At 44.1% G+C, this 26,786-nt stretch overlaps 5 protein-coding genes and 1 long non-coding RNA gene across 8 annotated transcripts in view; 2 read left to right on the top strand and 4 right to left on the bottom strand.

Annotated features, from left to right (window-relative positions):
• Positions 1-3,013: 3,013 nt before the first annotated feature.
• On the top strand, positions 3,014-4,481 carry LOC123327074. The gene is made up of 3 exons (XR_006541530.1): positions 3,014-3,907; positions 3,988-4,247; positions 4,306-4,481. It is a non-coding gene; the product is annotated as an uncharacterized LOC123327074 (long non-coding RNA).
• A 1,238-nt stretch (positions 4,482-5,719) lies between these two features.
• On the bottom strand, positions 5,720-7,245 carry LOC6734774 (protein mono-ADP-ribosyltransferase Parp16). Its single transcript, XM_002081741.4, has one exon. The coding sequence runs from the start codon at positions 6,960-6,962 to the stop codon at positions 5,883-5,885; it is 1,080 nt and encodes a 359-aa protein (XP_002081777.1). The 5' UTR covers positions 6,963-7,245; the 3' UTR covers positions 5,720-5,882.
• Positions 7,246-8,380: 1,135 nt separating this feature from the next.
• Positions 8,381-9,966, bottom strand: LOC6734773. The gene is made up of 3 exons (XM_016168223.3): positions 9,408-9,966; positions 9,086-9,300; positions 8,381-8,540 (listed from the first exon to the last, which is right to left on the bottom strand). The coding sequence occupies exons 1-3, from the start codon at positions 9,913-9,915 to the stop codon at positions 8,433-8,435; spliced, it is 831 nt and encodes a 276-aa protein (XP_016027978.1). The 5' UTR covers positions 9,916-9,966; the 3' UTR covers positions 8,381-8,432.
• A 7,410-nt stretch (positions 9,967-17,376) lies between these two features.
• On the top strand, positions 17,377-19,457 carry LOC6734772 (NADP-dependent malic enzyme). Its single transcript, XM_002081739.4, has one exon. It carries the CDS (start codon positions 17,502-17,504, stop codon positions 19,410-19,412), a length of 1,911 nt encoding a protein of 636 aa, XP_002081775.2. The 5' UTR covers positions 17,377-17,501; the 3' UTR covers positions 19,413-19,457.
• Positions 19,458-20,138: 681 nt separating this feature from the next.
• LOC6734771 lies at positions 20,139-21,094 on the bottom strand. The gene is made up of 2 exons (XM_002081738.4): positions 20,397-21,094; positions 20,139-20,304 (listed from the first exon to the last, which is right to left on the bottom strand). The coding sequence occupies exons 1-2, from the start codon at positions 20,988-20,990 to the stop codon at positions 20,191-20,193; spliced, it is 708 nt and encodes a 235-aa protein (XP_002081774.1). The 5' UTR covers positions 20,991-21,094; the 3' UTR covers positions 20,139-20,190.
• Positions 21,095-22,360: 1,266 nt separating this feature from the next.
• The window catches only part of LOC6734768 (semaphorin-2A), a 44,257-nt gene continuing 39,831 nt past the window's right edge, over positions 22,361-26,786 (bottom strand). For 2 of the 3 annotated variants that reach the window (XR_006541659.1, XR_005543765.2), the window contains exons 11-16: positions 26,242-26,745; positions 25,365-25,517; positions 24,746-24,854; positions 24,451-24,544; positions 23,807-23,938; positions 22,361-23,690 (exon numbers count right to left, since the gene is read on the bottom strand). Coding sequence is in view for 1 of the 3 variants with exons in the window: in XM_039292897.2 (XP_039148831.1) it covers positions 24,458-24,544; positions 24,746-24,854; positions 25,365-25,517; positions 26,242-26,745 (853 nt within the window). In the remaining 2 variants the exon portion in view is untranslated. The remainder of the gene's footprint in view (positions 23,691-23,806; positions 23,939-24,450; positions 24,545-24,745; positions 24,855-25,364; positions 25,518-26,241; positions 26,746-26,786) is intronic. The other variant, XM_039292897.2, reaches the window with a different exon arrangement.

The following is a 26,786-nucleotide window of genomic DNA, read 5'->3' as shown; positions in this document are numbered from 1 at the left end:
ATGCAAGCACCATGCTCGATGTACAGCGAAATGTTTGGTACATTTTTGTGAAAATTTGCACCACATAGCGCCATCAGCCGCCCGCCATCCCCCGTACACCTCGTCCACCCCAGGGGGATGCCCCCTTAACGAAAAAATGAACGAACTGCACAAACTGGCGCGTTTCGTTGGCTCTGGGCCTGGGCATTCGCGGGGTAGGGGTTTTCTGTGGGGCTCCGGACCCGGAGATTCGGGGGGTCCATTCATTTGCACCAGAACAAGGCAATCGCATATTTGTGGCAGGAGGACGGTGAACGAAATTGTCAAGTTTTTGAATGCTTCAGTGGCTCAGCGGCTGTCGCTGTCGTTCAAACTGTGGACGAGGTCCTTGGTCCTTGGTCCTGGGTCTGGGCCCATGGTGCATGGTCCATATGTCCGTATTCCCCGTGCCCCGGGGGCAGGCATAATGCATGAAGTTGTCATTATCAGGGCCAATTCAATTGAGAATTTTTGTGCCTAATTCGGCACAGAGGCGGCAGCAGCGGGTGCAACAAAAGAAACCAAATTTCGCATAATTGAAAATTTTTGGTGGGCCAAAAAAGGGGAAAGGCCACGTTGATTGCGAAAATTTTGTTTGACCATTGACGTGGCACTTGATTATACCCCTGCAACTTTCGAAAGTGGTTTTGTCTGTGTGTGTGTGTGGGTGTGGGGGGTGTGTATGTGTTGCCAAAGTAATTTAAACTTGATGTCAAATTCAGCAGAGTCATTCAATTTCAATTTCGGTGCATAATTTTGTGGGCCTTGGCGTGAGTGTGAAGGACACTTGAGGCTGCCAGTTACGTAATTACCTGAGGCCCTGTAATTGCCAAGGACGAGGGTTCTCCCGAATGACGCGTCGTTTTTCCGGCTCCTTACTCATCACTTTCGAGTCCCCATGACCGTGGCTTCCACGCCAAAAACCCCAAATTCGACTTGAACGCAATTTATGCAAATTCGCTGGGAAAGACAACGCACATGGCAATCAGCAGAATGTGTGTGTTGACAGCCGGGTCGGAACTGAACTCAACTGAACCGAACTGAACTGATCTGAGGCCGAGCCCCCGCCATCGGAATTCCTATTCTACGGACACGTCCAGCCTTGGCACATTTAACAAGGCAAGCCGCATCGAAATCCGCTCGATTAGCATAAACGCATTAAAAATATGCCACCCCCATGGAGCAACGCACATGGGCTATGTGGTTGGAAAATGGGTGGATGGGTTCGGGGTGGAGTTTATGGATTATAATGTTTGTTTTGACATGCTCGATGACAGCGCCGGTGGTCGTTTGAGTTTTCAACAGCAGGAGCATGTGAAAAACATCAACAAAATTTCCACTAAAGTGAAAAGTTTTTATATGCAACTTAAAGCTATGCAAATTGTTAATTATATACCTTTGAATTAGCTTAAAGATCTTTAAATGATATACGCCAGAGTTAAAAAGTAAAATATTTGTATACATTTAAAATGTGGAATCTACTAAATACCATGCAATCTATATGCAAATGCTGTACAATAATTTATATTTAATCGGTTCAAGAGCACCATCAACTGCGGCTGCACATATATGTCATTTGCGAGAAGGGGTATAAATATATCTATAAAGCCAGAGAGGTTGAGAAACGCGTGTGGAGGGGGCAAAAGGGCACAGGGCACTGAATGCAATCATAAATAAACAGCACGCATCTAGAATACTTGCATGCAAATTGGGGGCCAAGAACCAAACCGCGACACAATGGGATTTTCCCCGCCCACTGCCCGCGTTGTCAACGTAATTTACCATTTTTCCTTCAACTTGCATCGTCTACGGTATGCATCACTCACTCACTTAGCACCCCACGCACCCTTCTTCAGGGCCTTTGTTTTCACTGAGGAAATTATTCTGGTTCTTCTGTCAGATATCTTTGGAACTATAAGAAGTTAGATGGATATTGTTGGTTGCCAAACCACTCCCAGGAAAACTACTCTTTTTATTTATACTTTAAATTTTGTAATTATTAATCGAAACCATCGATGGCTTTGAAAATTCCCTCAGTGTGTTGCAAATTGCGTTTGCGAGCGGGCTGCGCTGATGAGCTCTGTGCGTTGCATACTTCGCGGCGCAGACTTTTCAACCTGCCACGGACGCCGCCCATCAGTTATTTGTCTCGCGTGGCATTGTTTGTCTTGCGAGTTTGGAGCGCTGCAAGCTCGGCAGCTGCCTCGTTCGCCGCCGCCTCTTTAATGTGTGGGTAAATGCGACAAAATTAAGTTAACTGCCAGCATTAATGCACATGCCACAAACCGAGAGAGCGAAACTTTCGACGCAACTCTGCCAACTAACTGGGTTTGCAGCGCAAATGAAATTCACCAAAATGTTAGCTTCTCCGTCCGACAGCGAATTATGCTGCCATCAGGCGGATTTTAAATCAATTGGGTAGCCAAGCTGCGTGACAAATAAACCTAAGCGAAACGACCACACTGCGTATGCGCAATCTGCAGCTGTGGCAGCTGGTCCATATGCTGCTGGCGATGCGATTAGTTGGCCCAGGCCATCACAAGACCACGACCCTTTGTGTCGGGCATTATCTGCGTGGCCACTTGAGCGACTCAAAGGGGCACTTTGATCTCAGCACCCCACACATCCTTCCACCTGAGATTCAGCCAATCGCAGGCCCAGCACGACACCGAGCAAAATACTAAACTATTTGAAGAACTCCATGATTAATAATAAATATAATAATTAATACTTAAGAATGCCCTCGTCTAGTAAGGCAATATTAATTAAAGGAAATACATATAGTTTATTGTTGTCAAGTTAACTTTAGTATTAAACGAATGGCTACTTTACTTTTCAGTGCTTCATTCCAGTGGAATCTTGATTGAGCTCGGCCATCGGGCTCTTCATGTTGTGGTCACTAAGCAATGGATATGGACACCTGATTAAGGACCAAGTACTTGAAGTTTGCATTTGGCCATAATGGCGGATGCAGCTAATGCACTGATTAGCAAGGTGCACACACTCGCACACACGTGCTGGAGGTGGGGTATCCTTTGAGTTCGGTGCGAGTATTTCCAATAATTAAACAATCCCCCAATACGGAATTGGATACTCCCCCACTTGAATCCATTGAATCGCACCGACCGAATCCCATTGAATTGAATCGAAATGGAGAACTTGGCAGTTCGTTGGGGGAGCTTCCTGCGCGGGGCACGTTGCACTTTACCCGGATTTCGCCGGCAGGGGTTTCTCGCTGCCCACTGACTATCGGTGGCCACACTTTATGTTTTTTTCTTTTTTTTCGTTAGCCACGTCGGTACAAATCAATTTATGCCCGGCCAACGTTTGAACAATTTCTGTTTCTGTTTCGGTTTCCGTTTCTGGTTCTCTTTGTGCAATTGACGGGCCAATAATTAAGCCGGAGCCCAGGGAAAACGCTCGGAAAACGCATGGAAAACTCATGGAAAACTCATGGAAAACTCACGGAATGTACCACTGTCCCTGCAGACCGGCTGTCTGGCCCGGTTATGTGGCCTGTTCTTATGACTCTGCTGTCGTTGCAAAGTCAATTTCCTTGCTTATTTAAATTTCAAAGCAAATGACAGAAGGTGTTGTTGCGCTGCCACAAACTGGATTAAATTTCGTTTAAAATGTAAATGGAAAAAAGCGTGATAGACAGGTTGGGCTTTTGCCGCCTGAATCGTATCCAAATTGCGTTTACAACGGCGTAACATCAAAAAAAAAGAAACGAAAAAAATTGAAAAAGAATCACCGAACGCTGGGAAAACTAAACAAACACCTCATCAAAGTACATCAAAGGACGCCCCCCAAAAATAAAAAACAGTAAAAACCCCAAAAATAACCAGGAGGGGAGGAAAATCAAAAGCGAGGCGAAGGAAAAACGGTGGTTCGAAGAAAGAAAAACATTTTGCTGTGCACGACGCAGAAAATAAAATCAAGAATTTCACACCTTATCAATTTTGCTAGATTAACAAAACGAACAATGGGGTGGGCCGTTCACCACCCACTCCGGCCAGGGAAATTGCATCATCAACGTCCTTGCCGCATTGTGATCGACATCATCATCATCACCATCATCAGCTCCATCGTCTGGATGCAGGGAAGCCAACGTCACCACACTCTGTCATTAAGGAAGTCAAAAACTTCGACCCCAAGCGGTGAACTGGGCAAAATCGGGGGATGCTACTCCCTTTCGCTCCGGAAAAGCTCGGAAAATGGAGAAAGCGGTGGAGAAATCGGTTTGGCTTTGTGTGACAGCAGCGTTGACATTTATTTTGATTTCAGTTTCGAGTGCAGAACCTAAGTGGGTGAACTTTCTATTTTCCTTCATCTGTTATCCACTCCAACCTGTTCAACACCCCCAGCCCCTTGATACACTGAGCAAAAACCAAAATTCTTTTGCTTAAATATTTTTAAATTGCCGAATTATAGTATTTGCTAGATAAGAAAACGTGCGCTTTAATCATGTTGTCAAAAAATACATTTATTTATTATAAATAATCATATTTGAAATGACAAAGTTGAACTTTATCTACTCTTACTTATTTTTATAAAGCTGCAACATTTTCTTTCTGTGCTCTCATGCTAATGTGCATCTCGGCTTAGCTTTCTGCTCAGGGGATGTCCTTTTTATTTTGGTGTCGCTGCCACTAAATTGAATTTTATGTGGCGAATGCCAACTTTGATGTGTGCCTTTATTAATGGTAGCTGCGAACTGTCGGCTGAAGTGGGCTTTGGTTGGGAGAAATGGGGTCTAAATCAGCACTGATAGAGCGTCGGCTGAGAGTTTACGGTAATTGCAGCACAAACAGGGGCGAAAACTCCCTTCGAGCTGGGGGCATGTAAATTCAATGAAATATGGCTCGCAAAAATGCCTCGCACAAGCAACGCCTCAAAATGCCAGCAATGCGCCGTCCGTTCCTCCCGCCGACGATCTGAACAACTGAACGGACGACCATGTGGCCATGTGACCATCTGACCAGCGGCGGAAAAGTCCGGCCATCGAACGGCAGCTTGGAATTCCAGGCATAACTTCTAGCAGCAACGAGCAGACGAGCATATGTAAAAAGCGGAGCCAGCCAGCGACACATAAGTACACACGAACACACATTGCTGGCGGGTTTCCATGGCACAAAAAAAAAAAAAGAAAAGTGGGAAAAGCGTGCTAAAAAAAATGGAATGGAAAATCTAGCCCAGCCAAGTCTCTAAATTGTGTGGCCCTAAAAGTGTCCGGCGGCACATAATGCTCACAGAACGTGCACATAAAGCAAAAGTGATGGTGAACTTGAATTTAGATAGTGGAAATATGGAAATAGTAAGCTAACTTTGATAACTCATTTTTATAAGACCAGCTAAACACATTGGTACAGCTAAATAATGCATTTTTTAACAGATAGTGTATTATTTCTCCAAGTGCAGTGCCCACTCACACGCACACACACAAATCTGTCTGTGTCCTTGCCACATGCAACGTCTGCTGAAGCTGCTGCTGTTGCCCAATGGCCGCAAGGAATTTCACACAATTGCTAGAAAAATTGCAGAAAATTGAAAATGTGCGAGAGCGCATAAATTTTTACTGCGTCACTTGTGAATGCTAAATTGTTGTTATTTATGTGGGCACTGAAACACCAAGGTCCGCCACTTTATCCCGCCCACCCCCTTGAAATGCCCACGGAGAAAATAGAATCTCTGAGAAGAGTTAAGACACAAATCGATTTCATTTCACACATTACAGATGCCTGTCACTGAGTCCTGTTGCCGACTGCAGTGGGATATCAAACTGAAGTCGGCAACAGAGATCTGCTGCAGTTCAAGGTCACAGGATATGGATAGTAAAAGATAACGATTATCACTTTTCGGATTTACAGAAGACCTCGCTTGAATACGTGGAAGCCAGTGCGAGCAAACAGGCGAAAGAAAGTGCTTCCGAAATGAGCCATCGAGGAAACGATCAGCAGGCCAACGCCCAAGGATATGGCTTTTTCGTGGTATCTCTCCAGCCAGATGAGCAGTTCTCGAGCTGGCTCCGCCATCAGCTTGATCTGCCGCTCCATTGCGTATTCTTTGCAGCTTTGGCCGTACAATAGTAGGTACGACACCTGCATGGTGTTCGCATCCTTGATGATCACTTGCTTTCTATCGCGGCTCGTTTCATTGTCCTGGAAGACGAACTCCACCAAAGCCACACATCGCAGGATCGATCCGCAACGGGAGCCACCCACACCAGCCTGGGGCTTACTTCTGGCCAGGGCTTCATTGATGTCGCAGGTTAGCTCCAGATACTTTCCATTCTCCAGGGAATCCTGGGAATTCAGAAGCGAATAGACCTTCTCCAGCTTGCAGCCATAGAAGCCCAGGCGAACGGAATCCTTGTTCTCCTGCCGCAAACGGGCATATGCCTCCCCCTTCTCGTTGCCCTTGCCCGTTCGCACCTCAAAGATCTGGGTGGGTGACCGCTTGGGAGGCGACATGCCCAGGTGAGCGTACAGCTCCTCGAACTCGCAGGGTCGCAGGGAGCTCAAGGACACGCGATCGGCCTGATCCACCAGGATGTCCGTCAGCAAACGAACCACATTGGGGGAGCAGGCCTGATAGTCGCAGTGCATGAGCTGCTGCTGCAGCACCTCCAGTCTGGGTGCATCAGCCAGCGTATTAAAAACCAAATCTATGGTATTCCAGTGGCTGGGCAATGGTCTCAGCCGCGTTCTGTAGCGATAACTCCAGGCGGCGGCCATAAAAATCGTCCACAGAGCCTCACAGCCCAGAAAATCCTCCTGGAGGCGGCGCTGGACGAGATGTAGGTCCCTCAAATGAGGCGTCACCGGTTTTAATGACAGACCTATGGAATTCGGCAGTAGTGCCGCCAAACGCCGCCAGCTGATCCTTTTCGCCGGCATTTGACTGGGATACCCCACCGAGGTGGCGCTCGACAGCCGAGTCATTTCCCCTGGATTTCGATTTCCCTCCCGAGACTGAAATTTGGAAATTGTAGTTCTGCAGAGTTTTCGGCAAGCCGTCGGGCATCAATCTAAGCCTCCGAAAATCTCGACAATCGAATGAAGTGTGTCGCTCAGGTCGCAGGTCGGATGATTGCCCCGGACTGGTTGCAGGAGATTGAATTTCGTCCTCGAATGCACTCGAAAAAATAACAAGGGGATTTTGTATTTCACTTTAGCTGTAAATAATAATAAACTTATACAGCTAATTTTGACAATAAAGTCTATTTTATAGTACTCACTTCGAAGTTATTCAAGCTTAATGAAATCTAACTTCCTCGTTTCTTTGTAAGTATTTTTTCGAGTGCATGCATAGTAACAGTTGGCAAGTGTGATCTCTGGATGGGTTATGGTTGGGTGGCTGGCTGGTTGGTCTGTAATTGATTAATGGAGCCTGATGTCGAATGCCTGATGCCTGCTGTCTGCCGCTTGATGGCTGACGCTCACCTTATGTCGGGGGTGACTTAACCTGGGTCGACCCGAGATGAGATGGGAACACCCACCACCCACCACCCACCAGCTACCTACCAACAACCCCCACTGCCTCGCCAACGGAGCAGAGATGGAATGGTCAAAGTTGCATCATAGCGACGCAGTTAATTGGATACTTTTTCAATACTTTTATCTCCGGCAGCAACCCCATTGGTTGGGTTGGCTACTCCACCTGCTGCTGCATGCGTAATTTATTGATATACTCGGGCTAAATTATGAGTCTCCTGGGGGGCGCGAGAAGGAAATAATTTTTTGTTTTACCCGCTCCGCTTCTCGCGCCGCCCGGAAAAGCGGAAAAGCGCGAGGCGGCTGCAGGTGTGGGTCTGTGTGGAAATCAGTTAACCGAAAAAGTTTGCAACTTTTTGCCGTGCTCGCTGCCTGTGAAATCAAAGTTGGAGTTTATTCAAATAAACGCCGACATTAAGAGAGTTGCAACTGTTGCGTTGCGCCGTTGAAGGCGTCTCCTGGCATTCGGCGGCATAAATCAGGGCCAACAGCCGTGGCAACTTTTTTCGCAGATAAACTTTTGACGTCATTTAACCCTCTTGTTTTTGCCTGCCTTTTCGGGGATGCCTGCAATGTTATTAATATGCCCAAGTTTCTTTTGGCGTTGTCAATTCCCCGGAGGCCCTCGAGCTTGCTGCTAAATAATTCCACTTCCCATCGATTTCCCGCCACCAGGACAAACGAATGTCTTTAAAGGATTCCCCCTCCGTTTATTACACACTAAATGGGGGCACATTTTCATATGCTCGTGGTGGGCAAAAAGTGGCAGATAAACGGGACACTCAGTGATAACATACTTACCAAATTGTTAGTCAACAAAATTAGGGTGAAATGATATTTTATATTCAGTAGGTCATATACTTGAGTTGGTTTGTCTAATTCATACAGTTTATTTGCCACATTTAAGACTTAGGCAAACTAAAAACTGGAGATGGATAGATACGATTTTACGGACTCCACAATCCGCTCCACATAGATACTGTTGTTGTGCAAGACGAATAGCAGATTTCGCAGCGGCATTGAGTTCTGAAATGAAGAAAATGAGTCGTGAATCAGTGCGGCGAAATCAATTATCAGAAACACTCTCCATCGGAATGGCTGATAAATATATATGGTTACGGGGCTGGGAAAAATAAATATAAATTGCCTGCTGGCTGTCGATTTGATTTCATAAATATGTGCCTCACGTAGGCCAGCTCAATTGCCAATTAGAAGCGAGGCGAAAGGAAAAGAAAGCACTGGGAGAAGCGGCCGAAAAAAGCATAAAAAGAAAAGGCGGTGGCACTTGAAAATTCGTAGGCATCAACGGAAGTTGATTTGTATACGGAATCGCATATAAAGGTTGCCCACTTTTAACCTATACCTTTCTGGCCAAAACTCAATAAAGCAATCGGGAATTTTTCTCACGTCCCTCTTGGAAATTATTATGGAGCTGGCAGTCGAATGGCATTCCTTTAAACAATTTTCCCCCAACACACGCGTAGCCAGGAGTGGGGCCAGCGAGCAAACAAAGCGTGTCCCCTGGCTGAAATACAATTACCACATGGTGGACCCGGGATTTCCCAGCTCACCTGCAAACCGCTCAAAATCTTGGCAAACTTTGGACTGCTAATGCTGTCGACAAATGCTGCGAACTGTTTGTTGCTCTCAAACTCGTCGAAGAATAGGGCGTACAGTTGGTCCTGCGGCAGAATTTCCAGGACCCTCTCAACCATTCCATGGAGGCCAGTCTGCGCTTCTCCAGCGGCGGAGCTGCCATCTTCGGTGGTTGTGGCTTTGGTTGGCTCTGAAAAATGCGGAAACAGTACTCATTAGATTTCAGAATGATAAATGGTTATTTAATATTTATTTCCTGTTTTGTGGATTTAGACAAAAATCAATACTCATACGCACCGTTGACCGCTGCGGCGCTCAGAATGGACGGTTTGAACACCCCTGCCACCGAATGCATCACCTTGACCACATCTAGACCATTGGCACCCAGATAGTTGGTGAACTCCAGCACTTCCGGCAGCTGAAGTATTTTCCGCTTAATGTCCGCGAAATCGCTGCTGGCGAGGAAGGCATAGGCCCTTTGAAACTCCGCATCGTGGTGATAATAGTGGGCGGCAATGGACTGGACTTCTTGCAGGGGAATCAGCGCCACAAAGGCGCTCAAATCGACGGAATTGTTGGTCGGATTTGGTTTTTGGCGACTCAAAAATATCAAATCATCGGACGCATTGCCTTGGTCGCTTTCGTCACTCTCTTCGCTGGCGGTTCCGTCGAGCGTCACGAAGCCAATGCCACTCACGTCCGATTCGTCACTACTCGGCTTAATTAGATCGTCCTGGGGAAAACCCATCGAAAGGGAAATTGCAGTGGCAAAAATGGCAAAAACTAACAGCTGGCCGGGATTCATACTGGCGATGTGAGCTTCTGTACCGATTCCGAACTTCTGACAGTCTCTTCTCACGGTACTTTTTTCGCCCGCAGATTTGTGGAGACTTTGGAGACCATTCCAGACTGTGACAATCGTTTTGTCCGAGCGATTATTTAATTTAATCAGTAACGTTCAACGAAAACACTCAGTTGTTTGGGGGAATTCATGACCGAGGTGCAGCTAAGTGAGGTCACAACACTCGAAAAATAATATTCAAAAAATGTGAGTGCGTACTGTTTAAATTTATTAATCGAAAGAATATTTAAGTTATAAAAGCTGACAGAGGAAAAGTGCAAACATAATTAACTTTTTAAGTTTTTTTAAGTGCTACCAAATGTAATGTTACCTGCTATATTTTAAGTGCATGCTATAGCTTAAGTATATAAAATATTGATTTATGTGGCTTATCGTTCGCTTCGAATAGGCCATAAAACACGACTTGCTGCCTTAGGAGCCCGCGGACTCGTAAATTATGGAAATGGGGGGTATCCTGTGGGCGGTTTGGACCACTGCATTTCCGCCGATGCAAATCAAAGAAAAGCGCACCCGAAACACACCCCTATTTAGCGGGTGTTTGAGTGTGATACTACTCACACTTTGACAGCTGGCGGGAATGTCACCCGGTTAGTCACTGTGTGTGTGTCACTCAGTCAGCCAGCCATTCAGTCATTTAGTCATTCAGCCAACCAGCCAGTCAGTCAGTCAATCGCTCATTCAGGCGCCCATTCAGGTCTCGTTTCCAGCTCGCTCGCTTGTCAAACTGTGCATAAAATATGTGAATACATGCATATGTGCCCGCACACTCACATTCCGGCTGATGTATTCATTTGCTCATTCAGCAAGTTAAGTAGGAATAAAATTGTCAATTTTCATGTCATTATTTCATGTCGTCGTCGCCGTTTGCCGTATGTGTCAACTGTGACACACTCTCCACACTCGTCGCAACGCGTTTTCAGATATGATTTATTCACTTGGCTTGATTTATTACAACCATCCCATCCCAACAGCCGCAGCCTGTAAATTGTTCTGCCTACAAACCAATAATAATTGTATCCCATCGTCGTCAACGTCAGCCGGCCGAACTTTAGTTGCACCGCAATTTTTTACATAAATTATTTGACTAAGCCCCCAACTTGATTAAAACTTGGCCCAGACTAAGGCACTCCACCGACTCCAGCGTAACGTATGACACTTTATGAATTTGGAGCGCAAAGTTTCGAGGGCTCAAACTTTGCCGGTGTCGGTTTGTCGTTGGGAGCCGTAAACAATTGGCCATGCCAGTTATCCTGCACTCCGAGAAATTGCTGCTAATTCGATTTAAGTCGCTCATAATTGTTTAATTAGTTGAGACCATGTGATCGTGATCCAATCCAATATGTTTCACCTAAGCTAGTGAAAAGTTACATGAATAAGTACTTAAATCAGTACAATTTGATAGGCATTCAAAGGAAAACACATATCTTAATTACTAATTTGAACACTGTCGTCTAACTAATTCATGTTAAGTGAATTTATGTATTATTATTGATTTTTTAAATCATAACTTAAAATCCCAAATTCTTTGCTGATAAATTGTTTTGGTGGCTTAAGTGTTAATTGGCTTAAAGAGGCTTTGTAAACGATAAATGCTGTTCTAAATTTATTAGGCACAGAACGTTTTTCCAATTGGAAATTGAAGGCAATAAAATCCGATTTAAAAAACAAACCCATTTTAAAAGCTAAAGTATTTTTATGGTAAATTGCACATATATGTATATATCCGAACCACTTTAATAGAGTTTTTCCCAAGTGTGTCGAGCGGACCGAACTTATAAATTAATTTTGCCCCAACCAGAATACTTCAGCGAGCTCCTGGCATACCTCAGCTGCCATAAAGGTGGCTTCGGCCCAAGTTGGCGGCGACTTAATTAACTGCAGTCCGGCGAAGTCAGCGGTACACACGCACCTGGGGCCGTCGCAGAGTACGAGGAGGGGGATGAGTATGGGCATGGGGGCAAGGGTGCAGTGCATCCGGCAGGACGCGGAGGCCAGTTAATTTCATGCTGCCTGGCTTTAGCCCCCCGACGCCATGTGTTTTAAAGTGATTTTCTTGGCCAGGCGCCCTTTGTTTATGTTGCGGCATAAGAGCGCCGCTTTACCGCAAGTGTCAACATTTATTTCCAACTTAACACTTTTGGCGTAACGTGGCGCTTAATCCGCAGCGCCAAGTCGACTTGGCCGCGCCAAGAACTTGACTAATTTTGTGCAAAGTTCAGCATTAACATTACCGCAAATTAGCAAAAGTTTTCGCACAAACAGCCGCAGCGCAGGAAAACAAAAAAAAAAAAAAATGAAATAAAATCGTAGAGCAGGGAAGAGTGGCGGAGCAAAGTGGTAAATCCGATTGCAGGGATTGCATGGTGGGAAGGCCCAAGGAAAATGGAGGGGAGCCAACCGGGCTGCAGGGAGCACTTTGAGTTGTGGCATCAGCAGACGTTGCCTGTAGTATCTGGGATGGTTCACTGACTGCCATAAATTAACTTGTCTAGGCCCGATTCCTTGCCGGGCGGCGGCCTGTCCCCAAAACTTCTTGCCACATTCAGCAGCTGGAGCAGCCGCATGCCTCTTTTATTTTGGGCGCCTTGTAATCTGTTTCACACTTAATGTTTTCGTTTGCCAGCTTGGCTTCCACTTTTGTTGCACGTCGCAAAAAGCGTTGTTTAATTGGGTACATGTCCCCAAAATCGAAACGTCAGCAGATTAGTAAGATACTTAAAGCAAGATAAAGATACATAGATACAATCGAACACCAATTGTCATATTGAATTGAGAGTTTGCTTTTCTAATTATTCAATCTTAGATTATAGTATGTTAAGTATATATCAGTAAATTAAATAGCGTTCATAATTATTTGTGATGTATAGAATTATAGAGTTCATGCAACTTAAACTCCACCAATTGCATTAATGTATTTATTTTCCTGCAAGGTAGCTAACTTTAATAAATGCCTATTTATCTGTGACATTTTTCCCCCGCACCGTGACGTTTTGATTACGATATTGGTTATTTATAGACGGACAGATCAATCGATATGCGCTTTATCCGCGCCGACTTGTCCCACCGTCACTTGTCAATCAATATTTCGGGCTTGGCTTTGATTTCCATCTCCTGTCCCGGCGAAGGATGTCAGTAGACCGTAACAAAAACAGAAATTATGTCCTTACACACAGGTCATCGGCGACTGATGACTGCTGACTGCCGCCCCCGCGTGCGCAACCTTCAATCAATTGGGGTTTTCGCTATTTTCGGTGGCAGTGGGCTATGCCAAAGTGGATAACTGGGGATGCCCCCATGCCATTCCATGCCATGCCAGTACGGACCGGTCAGGTCCTTCGAGTTGGAGAGCAGAGTGTTCCGGCGCTTTTGACACGTTTGGCAAATATTTGAGCACGTCTAAAAGCGCGTTTCGGTCTCCAGAGCGCAGGCAGGCGTTCAATATTTTCCACGACAAGCGCCGCAGCCTCAGATGACCGATTTCCACCGCTTGCCACAGCCGCAGTTAACTCACCCCCTCCTGATTTTCCCCAACCCCTTCCATCGCGTGGCAGTGCGTGCTTTGCCCTTGGCCTGTGGCTTAATTAATTTTCGCTTCCGTTAACAATTTTTATGCGGACTTGGCTCCTTGGAAGCGCTTGGCATGCGCTGATTTCGTGTTTATGGGTCCTTTAATTCGCCACTAATGCGGCTCCGTTTGCGGCGGAATTATTTGCCGGATACATGCGATTAGTTTTGCCCAGATTGCGAATAGTTTTCGCTCTCCATTTTGCAAGCGTGCAACAAGTTAATTACATAATTCAGCCTGCACTCGCCTTTCCTGCTTTCACCCGCAATATTTATGGCGCGAGCATTGGGACTTCCGATATAAACCAAATAAACACTAAATTCCGTCTAAATAGGCAACGACACCCGGCCACTCGGTTGCAGCTAAAACTTGGCCAAAAGAAGTATATAAAATAAAATAAAATTAAATAAAATAGCAGAAGCGGCAGCAGCAGCATCGAAAAGAAAGAGGGGACTTAAAAAATAAGCTAAAAGTCTTTTGAAGTTGCCAAAGTAAAAGCAGGGGTAAAAATGGAAAGGAGGTTGGGAAAAGCGGGCAAATAGCGCGATATAAAGTTGGGGCTTTTTGGCTTTGACGCACGTAGCTCCCGATTTGAAAGTTTGTCGTGTGTGCTGCGTATATGTTTATATACACACACATATATATATACACACATATATATATATACATGTATAGGAACAACAAGGAATCGACAGAAATTCGCAGCACTGCGCGCTGAGCATCGGAGTTTGCTGCATCGCTTTTATTAAGCTTATAAATTTTTTATTTAAGACTTTTCACTTTGAGCCGTTTGGTGCGAGTCCTGGGGGCCAAAGGCAAACAGGAGCAGCAGCAGCGACAGTCATGTGACATTTATTTGAGTGTTGCGCCAGGAGCATTTCAATTTCGCATTTTAGTTAAATGATTTAAGCGCCAGACTTTAAGCCAACGCTTGCGACCGCTAACCCGTCGAGGCCCATAAATTATCCAAATTGTTAATGCCGAAATTGTGAAATAGTGTGACACATTCATTAAATGCCCAGAGCGCTGGATAAATGGGAATTTCAATAAAAATGCCAAAATGCACTGGCCACGACATGCGATGCGAAAACATTTGATAAACTGCAACAATTTCCCCAAGGGCTTACCACTTTTTTCTCCTCCTACTTTTTTCTGTTTTTTTTTTTTTTTTTTGCCTGTATTAGGTTGGCGAATATTTTAGCTGGAAATGCGACTAAATCCATATGGAGTTTATTCGATTTGATTTGTGGCCTGCTAAAGTTTTCAAAGTAAAAATTTTACCAATTTCGACCATTTCGATAATAAGATGCCGGGCAGCTTTTGTTTGTGTGCAAGCACACGTAGAGAAAATTAGAGCTTATTCACTCATATTCATATTTTCATTAACTTTCATGAAAATTAAAAAAAAAATAATGGAAGTTTACCTCATCAATTTGTGGAAATAAATATACATTTTATCAATTATATATGCCACACTTTTAAGACTGTTTTTAAAAACTTTACCTTAACTGCATAGTATATAACTTAGAAATTATTTTTAATTAGTCTCTAATATATTTTCATGGGTATACTTTTTTATTAAAACAAGATTTGCTTAATGATTTGAAATAACTATTTTTTCGTGTGCATTTTGTGAGCTAGTGGGTCTCTAAAAAAGTGCCACGTGGTGCATATAAATTGCCAGGTCTCGCAACTTTTTCGTAGAGGTGCAAATTACTTTTGTTCTTTTTTGTTTGCTCTCGGCGTATATTTGCCTTTTTTTCTATTTGGCTGACAACTGTCAAGCGTCGAATTGACCAGAGTTTTTGGCATTGCCTAAGCGTGCGTGTGAATGACCAAAAACTGGACATGGACATGGAAATGGACGCACAAGTATTTATAGCAGGACTATCGACTATCGCATGCACGGGTACTACGGGTATGTGTGGTCAAAGGAAATCAATTTCCATATGCAAAACTTTTTTAGTGCACGTACTGGACGAGAGGGAGCCGAAATCGAATTTTGTCCATAAAATATTCAAATTGTTCGGTATAAACGACGCATAAACATTCTTTGTGCAGGACCTGCACCTGCAGCCCCATTCCCCACATCCCCACATCCCAAGTCCCCAAACTCACACCCACATCCACCGACCATTCCCATTTCGATCCCGCTCGAATCGCATAAATTTTTATGTTCAAATGCCAAAGGCCGTAGGCAGGCGATCGCTTAATGTGTCCCGCGGCAGAAATTCAATTTGTAGCACATCCGTGGCCGAAAGCGGAGGGATAAAAAAAAAACAAGCCACTGGAACTGCAAATGCGAAAAAAGTGCAAATGTCCGACTGGCCAAAGGACCAAGGACGCAGCAAGCAGAAGGACGAAGGAGCAAGGAGCAGGCAGTCAAATAAACCGATACAAGCCAGGAGCAAAAGTATCCCCCAGGAGAGCTGGGAAGAACACAACCTGGCTGCTGCTGCTCCTGCTACTTTGCAATGCGAACGATTGATTGAAAATTGATTTCATTATGAACTTGTGATGCACATTCATCTACCCACCCAAGCCACCAAAGCCACCAGAGCCACCCTCAACCTCCGGCCCAACCACATATCCTTCAACACCAGCCGGCTTTCCTTTCCTTTCCCACAGAGTTTTGTGCATCTCAGTAGATAATTGGATTTCGGAAGGACTCCAGTCCGTAGTGTGTATTGTGCTTTTCCACTTCCAATTAGTTATGGAATTTTGCTGTATTTAAATTTTTGTATTTCCCCCCAGTTAGACTTATCGGAATGTGGAAGTGGGGTGTGGTGAATGGGGGAATGGGTGGCATCTGGGTGGCTGGACAACCCCAGATCCAGACATTTTCCCAGGAAATTAAGCCGCTTATGGCCGGGCCATTCGGTTCCTTTTGTTTTTTAATGCTCAGCCATGCTCCCCAGCTCGGTTTCTGTTCAAAACCCCCTCCCGCCCCCTTCCGTTTGGGGCCAAAAAATATTACTCGGTTGCCATTCCACTTAAGATTCCGCTGGCCAAGTGCACTTCTGATGGCCACAAATGGCAATGGCTGTGTTGTCTGTCGCGCGTATTTAGCATAAAAGGTGCGGCCAAGACTTTGGCACGGTCTGCGGGCTTTTGATGTTACCCCAAACCCCTCCTCACACCTCCTCACCACCCCAAAGCCCACGACATTGTTGATATTTTGCATCAAAATTCTGACAAACTTGTCCGTCACGGCGAAGGGGAGTGGCAAAGGGATGGGGGTCTAGATCCGAAGCGGAAGTGGCGACATTTTAGGATGTCACTCCGAGTTTGAGGTCGCCGCAAAGTGCGCAACACAATTTGCATAATGCCCGGTGGGACGGATGGATGTGGCTGCGGATGTGGATGTGAATTTGGATGTGGATGCGGATGTGGATGTGGACGTGGATGCGGCGAAGCGCGGGGAATGGCGATGCTGGATGCGGTCTAGAATTCGGTCTACGTTTCGGGTTGCTGCACTGGGGGAAAATATAAATTAATTACATTTAAAGTGGTGATTCCATTACGAGCGTGCATTATTAAATCTACCATTTGTAAAGTATGTTGATTGCACTTAATCTAGCTTTAAATAATTCATATTTCTAACAAGATAATTTACTATAATCTCAACTACAATAGGATTAGTTTGACTAATACACTTTTGAAATGAAACTTTTAAAACTGAACTATTTGTGTTATTTTAAAATTAATATCCCTTCGCATAAGGACATTCTGGAATACCTATGATAAGAAATGCTGAGATCCGAAGGCATTGCCAAATACTTTATACATTTATTTGCTCAGTGTATGCAAATGAGCGGGTGTTGAACAAGCAGGCGACCCTATCTTAGTCAGTATTGGTTCAGGTCTTGTTCGGACAGTAATAACCCACACGCAGACACCTCCCCATTTTCGCTGGAACTTACATATCCAATAACACATCCCAGCCTAAAACATCGTCCTGCCCATGGACACCAAGCAGAAGTCGCCCAGAATGAGCCGCCTGTCGGACGAAAAAAAGAAAATTAAGGAGGATGAAAAGAAGGAGAAGGCGGAAGTAGACTTGGAGAAGAACAAGGAGCTAAAGTGCGTGAGCAACTATGACAAGACGGAGATACTCGACTATATGCCCCGATATATGGACACCTTCTGGAAAATGGACACCCGGATAAGCGGATCGAAGGTGAATGGTCTATGGATGCTCAACCAGTCCAACTACAACAAGGGACTGGCCTTCACGCTGAACGAAAGACGTGTGCTGTCCATTCACGGACTACTTCCGGTGGCAGTGCGAACAATGGGTGAACAGGTGGAGGTCTGCAAAAATCTCCTCGCGACATTTACCGATAACGTGCAACAGTATATATATCTGACCTATCTGTCTCGTCGAAATAGGCGACTATTCTACTCCCTTTTGCTGTCCAATCCCGATCGCTATGTGCCCATGACGGATGCCTCGGGCTCGTTAGATCTGCTAACGGTCCACAGGATGCTCCACTCGATGGGTCAGGGTCTGTACATTTGCATTAAGGATCTGGGGCACGTGTCGCAAATCCTGTGCAATTGGCCACACCGCTGCGTTCGCTGCCTGCTGGTGAGCAATGGTGCCTCTGTTCTGAGTGTGGGTGACTTGGGCGTCGATGAGATGCCCATACTGTTCTCCAACTTGCACCAGAATGTGGTCTATGGCGGCATTCATCCGGCTTATTGTTTGGCCGTAATGTTGGATGTGGGTACCAACAACGAGGAGCTGTTGCAAGATCCGATGTATACGGGCCTGAAGGAGCGCCGTTGCTCAGAGAAACTGTACGACCAGCTGTTCGAGGAATTCACACTGTCCGTGATGCAGCAGTATGGACCACGTGCCCTGATCCTGTGCAAGGACTTTGAGGCCCAGAAGGCCAAGAAGCAATTGGAGCTCTACCGCGCACGCCAGTGCATTGTGGACGTGGACTTTCAGTGCTTCGCTGCAGTTGCTCTGGCCGGTGTGATTGTCTGCAACCGATTGAAGAGAGTCTTCTTCTCATCCAACGTATTCCTGTTCTACGGCGCCGAAGCCATAAACATTGGCATGGCTCGATTGTGTATGGTCCTGCTGAAACGTGAGGGTCTCATCGAAATGAAGGCCAGGGAGAAGATTTGGTTCTTCGATGCCAACGGATTGATAGTACTGGGCAGGAAGGACATACCCGAAGAGCTGCTGGAATTTGCCAACCAAAGGGATCCGATCTTCGACCTGGTCGAGGCCATTCAGGAGTTGAAGCCCAACATACTGGTGGGTGGTTCTTCGCTGCCGAATAGCTTTACCCCCGATGTCCTGCGTGCCATGGAGAAGAGCGCCGATCAACCTGTGATATTTGCATTATCAAGACCCCTAGAACAAGCCGAGTGCTCCGCGGAGGATGCCTTCTCCTACACGAAGGGTCATTGCATCTTCATCTCGGGTTCGAAGCTTCCCCCGCTGAAGTATGCCAACAAATGGTATCAGCCAGGTCATTGCACTACTAGCTATTTGGTAGCTGGAATAAGTTGCGGCGTGATTTTGGCCGGATTCACCACCATTCCGGATGAGGCATTCTGCGTGGCCGCCGAGCGTTTGGCCAGCTTGGTCTGGCCCTGTGACCTGGAGAAGCGGAACGTGTATCCGCCGATGAGGAAGATCCAGTGCATCAGCCTGCAGATTGCCGAGGCCATATTCACGTACGCCTTTGGACGCGGACTGGCCACTTTGTATCCGCAGCCGGAGAACCCAATGGAATACATCAAGAACTCGATGTACAACCCGGAGTACCGAATGAACATCGTTGACGTTTACTGCATGCAAAACCGTAGTATCGCCACCACGGAATCCCGCAAGTACTACACGCTTGATATCTAGGACCTGTACTTACGTTTAGGCCATTATTAAATGAACTAAACCAGAGGGCTGAAAGCTGGGATTATGGGCCAGTGTAACTGGGGGGCAAATTGCATGGCATATCATGTCTAATAACAGTTGTTTGCCCAGTCTGCATATTGATTTCGATTCGAACCAAAGTCGGAGTACAAGTACGCCAGCGGGCAATTAATTGCATGCAATTTTCATGTGTCAACTCATGCTGTGTGACTAAACTCGCATATACTACATATGAACATACATACATATACATACATACATACGTATGCACGTACATGGTCTACGGTTGCATGTGTGGGTGGTGTTTCGGGATGGGTTTCAGAATTCTCCGGGGAGTGCATTCGAAACTATCGCAGTACGACAATAAAATAATTGAAACAACCACCATGAAATGGCAGGAAACATAGCCACAGCAAAAATGCAGACAAATTAAATTGCACGAGTGTGTGCGTCTGGCTTTGACAGGTGTGCGTCTGAGCGAAAGCAGCGATATTCCATTCCATTTATCAATACGGAAAATGAAATGCAACCCGGCATTGTGTCGGTTTGCTCTTTGTCATATTGAATTATTTGCTTAGGTTTTTTACAGCACTTTCCGGCTAACGTTTATCAGTTGGCCCTTTGGCCAGAACGCAGCCCAGCTGGAGTTTTCGATAGCCACATACATGTAGTTTTTGTACTAGCCAATAGAACTGAACCGTTCCCAAGTCGTTTTAGCTTCACCGCAAAGTTTTATTGGCCTTAACTCGAAGGGAATTTCTCACACTATGTTCGGACCCCACGAGATGACTTCGTAGCCAATGGTTTTCAGATCCTGGGCATCGATGGAATGTCGCGAGAGTTCTTGGACCACGCTCTGTACATTGCTGGTTTTCTAAAATAAGGAAAATGAAGGAATTAAAAAAAAAAAACTTCCAAAAAGAAGAGATTCTTGAAGCTTATCTTATTTTTATTATCTTATCTTACCCATGCCGCTTCGGATTTCGCCTTGAACTCTGCACTTTTCAGAGCCTCATAGAACTTGGCGAATAAAGCACTCTTCTGCCGCTTTTCATTGATCTGGGCGACAAATCGATCACGGGGCAAGTGCGTAAGTATTTCCTGCACGAAACTGGTGAACGAACTCAACTGTTTGACCTCTGAACCCGATTCGAGTAGCACCAAAACAATCTGCTCCCTAAGGTCGTGATAAAGCGACCTGCGAAGCCTGTTGTATGTGTTATTACGAAACCAGTACTTCTCCACAGTTCCTTGGGTCGTGTCATTTAGGTGCACGAAATTAATCAGATCCACAACTTCTGGCAGAGATTCAATGCGCTGTTGCAGCCTCTTGAAATCGGAGCTGCGCAAAAACTTAATGGCCTTGCGGAATCCGGAATCCGTAATCATATGCTCGGCGACCAGTTCGTCGATGGTAACCGTGGGAATCAGCTTTTCGAAGTCTTTCAGTTCGGCTATCAGCTCCGGGGAGTATTTGTATCTCCGGTGATAGAGAAACTTTCCCGAAACCAGCACCAAACTGAGGAGCAGGAATTGCAGCACCAGTCTCAAAGTGCTCATATTTGCGGCTTATTTACTTGTACATATATAATTATGATCAATGCTACGCAGCGGTTTGTTTAATACTACACAGTAAAATTGAAAATGAGATTAAAATTTGTATACGGCATACATATGCTTTAGTAATGCTCTTACTCGTTGAAGTTTGGATTAGCCTACTGTAATGAAGCGTTTGTCGCAGGGGATACTAAGTTTTATTAACTGTCTAATAACTTTTATTCTTAATTTTAATCAACTCAATATTATATGTATGACCAAATGCAATGCTTCTTAAAATGATTTCGCTAGTAAGCCCTTTAAAATCCTTTGACTGTTACTTACCAATAGAATCTATATTTGTGAAAGGGCATCAGAAAGTCGACTAGTGAAACACAATGTTCATTTCAAGACTCTCTTGTTATCGCTGTGACTTACTGCTCTCCAGAAAACATTGCTCGTTCGAAATTAATAAAGGCTGTGTTTTATGAGCATTCGAAGTCGAATTCGACTAAGAACAGTTTCCCTTGCTTCCCCTTCTACAGTCGCCTCCCGCAATAAAAGTCCACACCAGTTTCAGTTTTGCTTATTAAAGAATCTTATCACATTTATTTACTGCATTTTACTTTTTATGTGTTTACACCTAATTTGTTTTCATAATTTCTTTCATTTTTTCTGATTTGTGGTTCTCCGAAATTATTTCAATAGTTCGGGAATCTGCGTTTGAAATGATTCAAATGGAACCTTGAACTTGGTATATTCGAATGATGGTTAAGCGCAAATCTTCTTTTATTGTATGAATACTTTGTAAAAGTCGTTTATCTATTTATGTATATATATATTTACCGCGAATATTTATTTACTTTGTATTAATATTTTTACAGTGAATGTTTCGTTAAGTACTCAATTAATATTTATTTTCATTCTTAATTGCGCACTGGCAATTGGATTCATATTTTTTCCGTGTTTTTTTCATTTGTTTTTAGAGTTTTCATTCAATTTCCTCCTTTGCTTTGTTTTTGTTATATTTTTTACTCAACATCATGTGATTGTCATACAAAACATTTCACATAATCTTTAAATTATTTACAATAATCGTCCAAACAAAAAAACACTACTAAAGGCAACGCAAAAACATTTCATCCATTAAAGTTAGAAGCTCAGAGCATTAGTAGCTTTTAAATATCTGTTGTTTAATAGTTATTTTTCTGTGGTTTCCGTTTAGTTCATTTACAATGGCAATGCCAGTTTGCAATGCTAAAATGTTTCTTTTTTTCTTTTGTTGTCCTAAGATGAAAACATTAAAAACTTTTGCAGAGAAAATCCTTAGAAAAATATTTAGAGTGTGTGTGTGGGTGAGAATAATGCTTAAGATTTTCGTTCCATTATTCCCCATGTTTTTATTTAATTTTATTTTTCTGTTGAACAAACCTATTTTAGATTCGGGCTGAGTGAAGCGTTTGGGTTTTCCTTGATTTTTGCTTTATTATGGCAGTTTTCGCGGATATAAATATGTTTACTAAATGCAACGAGCCGTGTTTGAGTTTTTTCAATTTTTCTTTTTGTTTCGTGAGAATGAATTTCTGCAATATTACTAAAAAAATGACGCGCCACACCAACTTACCTACGCTAAGTACGGGTAAGTAACCATGAGCATGTTGGTCTCAATGCAGTAACTTCATGTGTCCTATATTTATTTATAATTACGCATATGCATATATAACTATGTATTGCTTATCGTAAACATTAGGCCAACGCACAATCTATACAAGAGCGAGTTAATGCCGAATAGAGAATTCCAAATCATAATCGGAGCCGAGTAAAAATCAAAACTAACGCTGGTTCATACTTATCGTCTAAAGCTCTTCTATGTACAAGTCGCCCTAAGCTAATTAGTTTCATATCCATATAGCCGTTCATGCTGTGCGTCATTTGTTTTCCGAAACTTTATTTCCGTTTCTGGTTTTGGCTATCGTATTAAGTTGGTTCGGTACTTGTCTATGACCTAAACAGGGACTGCTAATCGTGTATATGTATATCTTAGGCTAGTTTAGTCGAACAAATATGGCTAAGTAATATACAAATTCGTTTAAGATCTTCCCAACCCCAAACCCGAAATGGCCAAGCGACGAGTTGCCGGAAACTGAACCAAATGGAAAACATAATCGAATCGTTGCGTTGCGCCTCATGAGCTTGGTAAATACATTGCCTTAGGTCAGATTCTCACTTAGGTGGTTGCAGTTCCATCTGTGTCTGTATCTCAATCTGTATCTGTATCTGTATCTTTTTTCGGTTTCTGTATCCATATCTGTATCCGTATCTTTAGATTAGCTTAACCTTAGCTCGAAATAGAAATAGTTTCTTCAGTAGGTGTGTCTTTGTGTGAGTGTAAAACCGTAATTTCCATTTGACTTATGGCAGGATCCTTTTGCTAGTAACTTTTTTCGTTTACTCCATCTTTGTATATCAGTTAGTTAATGTCGAAAATTATTCAGTTTGACGCTGACAACATCTCAAAACGAAACGAAAGCATGACCAAAAAACGCATCGAAATTATCAGAAATATTGTCGATTTTAAAAGCTTAAAAATTTCAGTCTTTGTAGTGGTTGTTTTTCCATTCCATAATCATTTTCTTTACTCATAGTTTTTCCTCAGCCCGGCTCTTGTCCCATTTTCATACTTGTTCTTCACATTTTTCTCGGTTGCTTACTGCTTTTCTGCGCCTGCAATCAGAATAAGCCCAAATAAAGCAAATATGTTTAGATATATGGAAAGTGAGATCGGAAAGTAGAGGAAAAGGAGGTTCGTGTGGGTTGTCTTACATGGGCACTCAACTTACATTTACATTTTAACTAGAAACTTTAGAAGCGAGCAAATATGGTAAGCACGAACACGAAAATGTACAATTTGCGGTGGGCGCTGGCCACGCCCTCCGTCGCCGACGACAAGAACTCAAAGCTGTACAAGTACTCTGGGCAGCGGCAACAACAACAAGTTGTGGGGCGCATCATCAGCAGGAGCAGCGGCCGAAAAGGGGTGGCGGGGGGGATGGACAAAGGACATTTTTGGTTAGATTTCGTCAGGGTCTACTACTGCTAGAACTACAACTACTGGTTGGTTATGCGGGGACAGTCGATGATGGGTGGGTGTACTGCGAAAAAACACTGCTACTATCAAGAATTTCAAAAATTATGTATCCAAAATATATTTACTTTCATTTACAAATTTAAACAATAATTGTCTTTTAGTAAATTTAATATTTAAATGATCTAAAATGTTTCGAAAAGAGTGTCTAAACGTATGCAGTGCATATTTTGGAAGTCTTCATTTTATCTCGAATTGCAAAATTTTGTTATTGATTTTTTACCTTACATCTTAAAAGAACTTATTCATGATTTAGGAATGTTTTTTCCAGTACTCTGATTATGCAGGGACCAAAGATAGCATGTGTTGTCCTATTTTCTGTGACTCAAGGATACTCACTTCTGGGTCAGACCAAAGCATCGTTGCTGAACACATCATTCACATGCTTTCCATTGCTGCTGATTGGTCCTGTTTTGTCCTTGAGGCCGCATTGCTAATAAGGCGCAAATCGAAAGAGAGTGAGAGGAAGGGGAAAAAACACTTAGATCTCTGCCAGCGAATTACAAAATAATTAAAACTCAAAAGGCACCCCCGCACCTGACGCCGAAAAATTAATTAAAACAATTAACGGCAGCTGGCGCCCAAGCCCAAATATATATGTATATAAATATATATATATTCGCAGGATACTCACCTCCTGTTTGGCCTGCCACTGCTTCATGGCCGATTTGTATTTCTCGAACTCGTTGCACCAGTGCGAGTAGATTTTCTGGTAGTCCTGCTTCTGCGACGGCGGCGAGCATCTGAATGGGAAAAGCGAACAATAAGTTTCTGACATTTCGCGGAAATTAGGCTTGGAGTTGGGAGTGGGAAATCACGTGTCGGCAGGGCTGCCAATTTGGATATTTTTCTATTTGAACATAGCTTAATTCTAATATTTATAGTGTTAGAACTGCTTGGAATATGGTTTTAATGTTGTGACTCATTTAGTCACTTTTTATACAACTAAAAGCAAGTGAATGAATTTGAATATTCAAATATTAATGATATAAAGATAGGGCTAATTTATTATTGTTTATAACTATCTAGTTGATTAATTGTATAGAAGTAGTTCACAAGTAGATATTTTTACTGTTTTGTTACTAGATAGTTATAGTTCAATTATCTTTAATGTAAGCTAGTAATATGCTATTACAACTCATGAATTTGTTAGTTTCTCCAAAGTATCTTATCATTAGCATTTCCAACCCCGTCTTGGCCAGCCCCAGTTGGCACCACTGGCCACCTCACTAGCGATTCCTGAGCTGACTCACCTGTGGGCGTCCACGGTGACGCCGTAGCTGCAGAGCAGGGTGCCGTCCAAGTAGCTGTCGTACCGCCCGCCGTCGCCCTCGTTCACCGCCAGGAGGACCAGACCGCCCTCGTTGGTGTCGATGTATTTGGTGGGGGTGTAGCGCACCTCGTAGCTGCCACAGAGAGAAAAAGAGATGGGAGACAAGAGATAGAGACAGATGTAGAGAGATGGCTTTTCAGATGGCTGCTGCGATAGCGCAGGGGATTTTCCAATTTCTATTCGCATTGAGAGGACGCACAATAAAAATCAATATAAAGTGTGTGCGCGAGACACACAGACTTCGACTTCAACTTCGACTGCGTCGACTATTCAGTTGGAAAGTTGAAAGTTTTTCCATTACTTGGGCACCGGCAGCGGCGAAAACGCCAAAAAGCAGACTTCTAGCGCATTTTAAAGTGTCAATTTACCGCAGCATTGGCACGGCTAAGTGAGATGAAGCGGCGTATCGCTTACACATTTTCCCCGCCGTTATTCGCTTTCAATTTTCCCAGAGATCTGCGATTCGGATAAGCGCGAATGGTGTAGGGTTTCCCCCAAAAATAGCTCCAAATACGATGGTCTTTGCGCTTTAAAGTTATTTGTGTTTGAAATGTTCCCTATTGTTGAAACTAATGGGCTGGCACGTCATGAAACAGTGTTATATTTGTCTCATATCATATTTCTAAAAAAATGTTTGTGTTTTTGGTGAACGGATATCAATAGATATCGAAGAATGTGCTTCAAATAACACAGATCCTATTTAAGCAGTATAATCCTGCGTATTCTTTAATAGTCATATGCATTTATATACATATAGTACCAAAACTATATGAAGGATCCTATTCCGCAATACTCACCGTCCTTTTTCGGTGGAGTGATGGTACCAGCGTGTCTGCTTCTTCCGCAGCACTTCCGGCATTTTGACAAAGCAGGAGAGGTGCAGGGTTTGGCCGTAGGAGGAGGTGACCTTCTTGCGCAGCACACTGGTGTCGCAGATCCCGGACGTCTCGTTGGCCACATCCTGCAGCAGACCCAGCTGGTAGGGTCGGCAGGCATTGACGTCCTTGTCCCAGCCGCAGTAGGGATCCGAGACGCAGCGGAAGCAGCTGTCGTAGCGGCGGGCGCACATGGCAATGTCGATCTGCTTCACCTGGTGATCGGTGGCCACGTACAGGGATCCTGTCTTGTGGCTGAGGGTCATCTCGCGGATGGGTTCGTTGTGCGGCGAGGCCTCGAAAATGTCCACCAGGTTCGAGTGCCGCTGGCCGTAGTGCATGAACTGCACTATCTTGTAGATGTGGCCAGACGTCGTGGCCACAAAGTACACTAGGAACTCCTGGTTCAGCTTGTCGATCCGTATCCTGCGGCGAAAAAGAGCGAGGCGAAAAAAAAAAACAAGAAT

Source organism: Drosophila simulans, chromosome 2R (genome assembly GCF_016746395.2).
Source record: "Drosophila simulans strain w501 chromosome 2R, Prin_Dsim_3.1, whole genome shotgun sequence".
Lineage (NCBI taxonomy): Eukaryota > Metazoa > Arthropoda > Insecta > Diptera > Drosophilidae > Drosophila > Drosophila simulans.
This window is presented reverse-complemented; position numbering and strand designations above follow the sequence as displayed.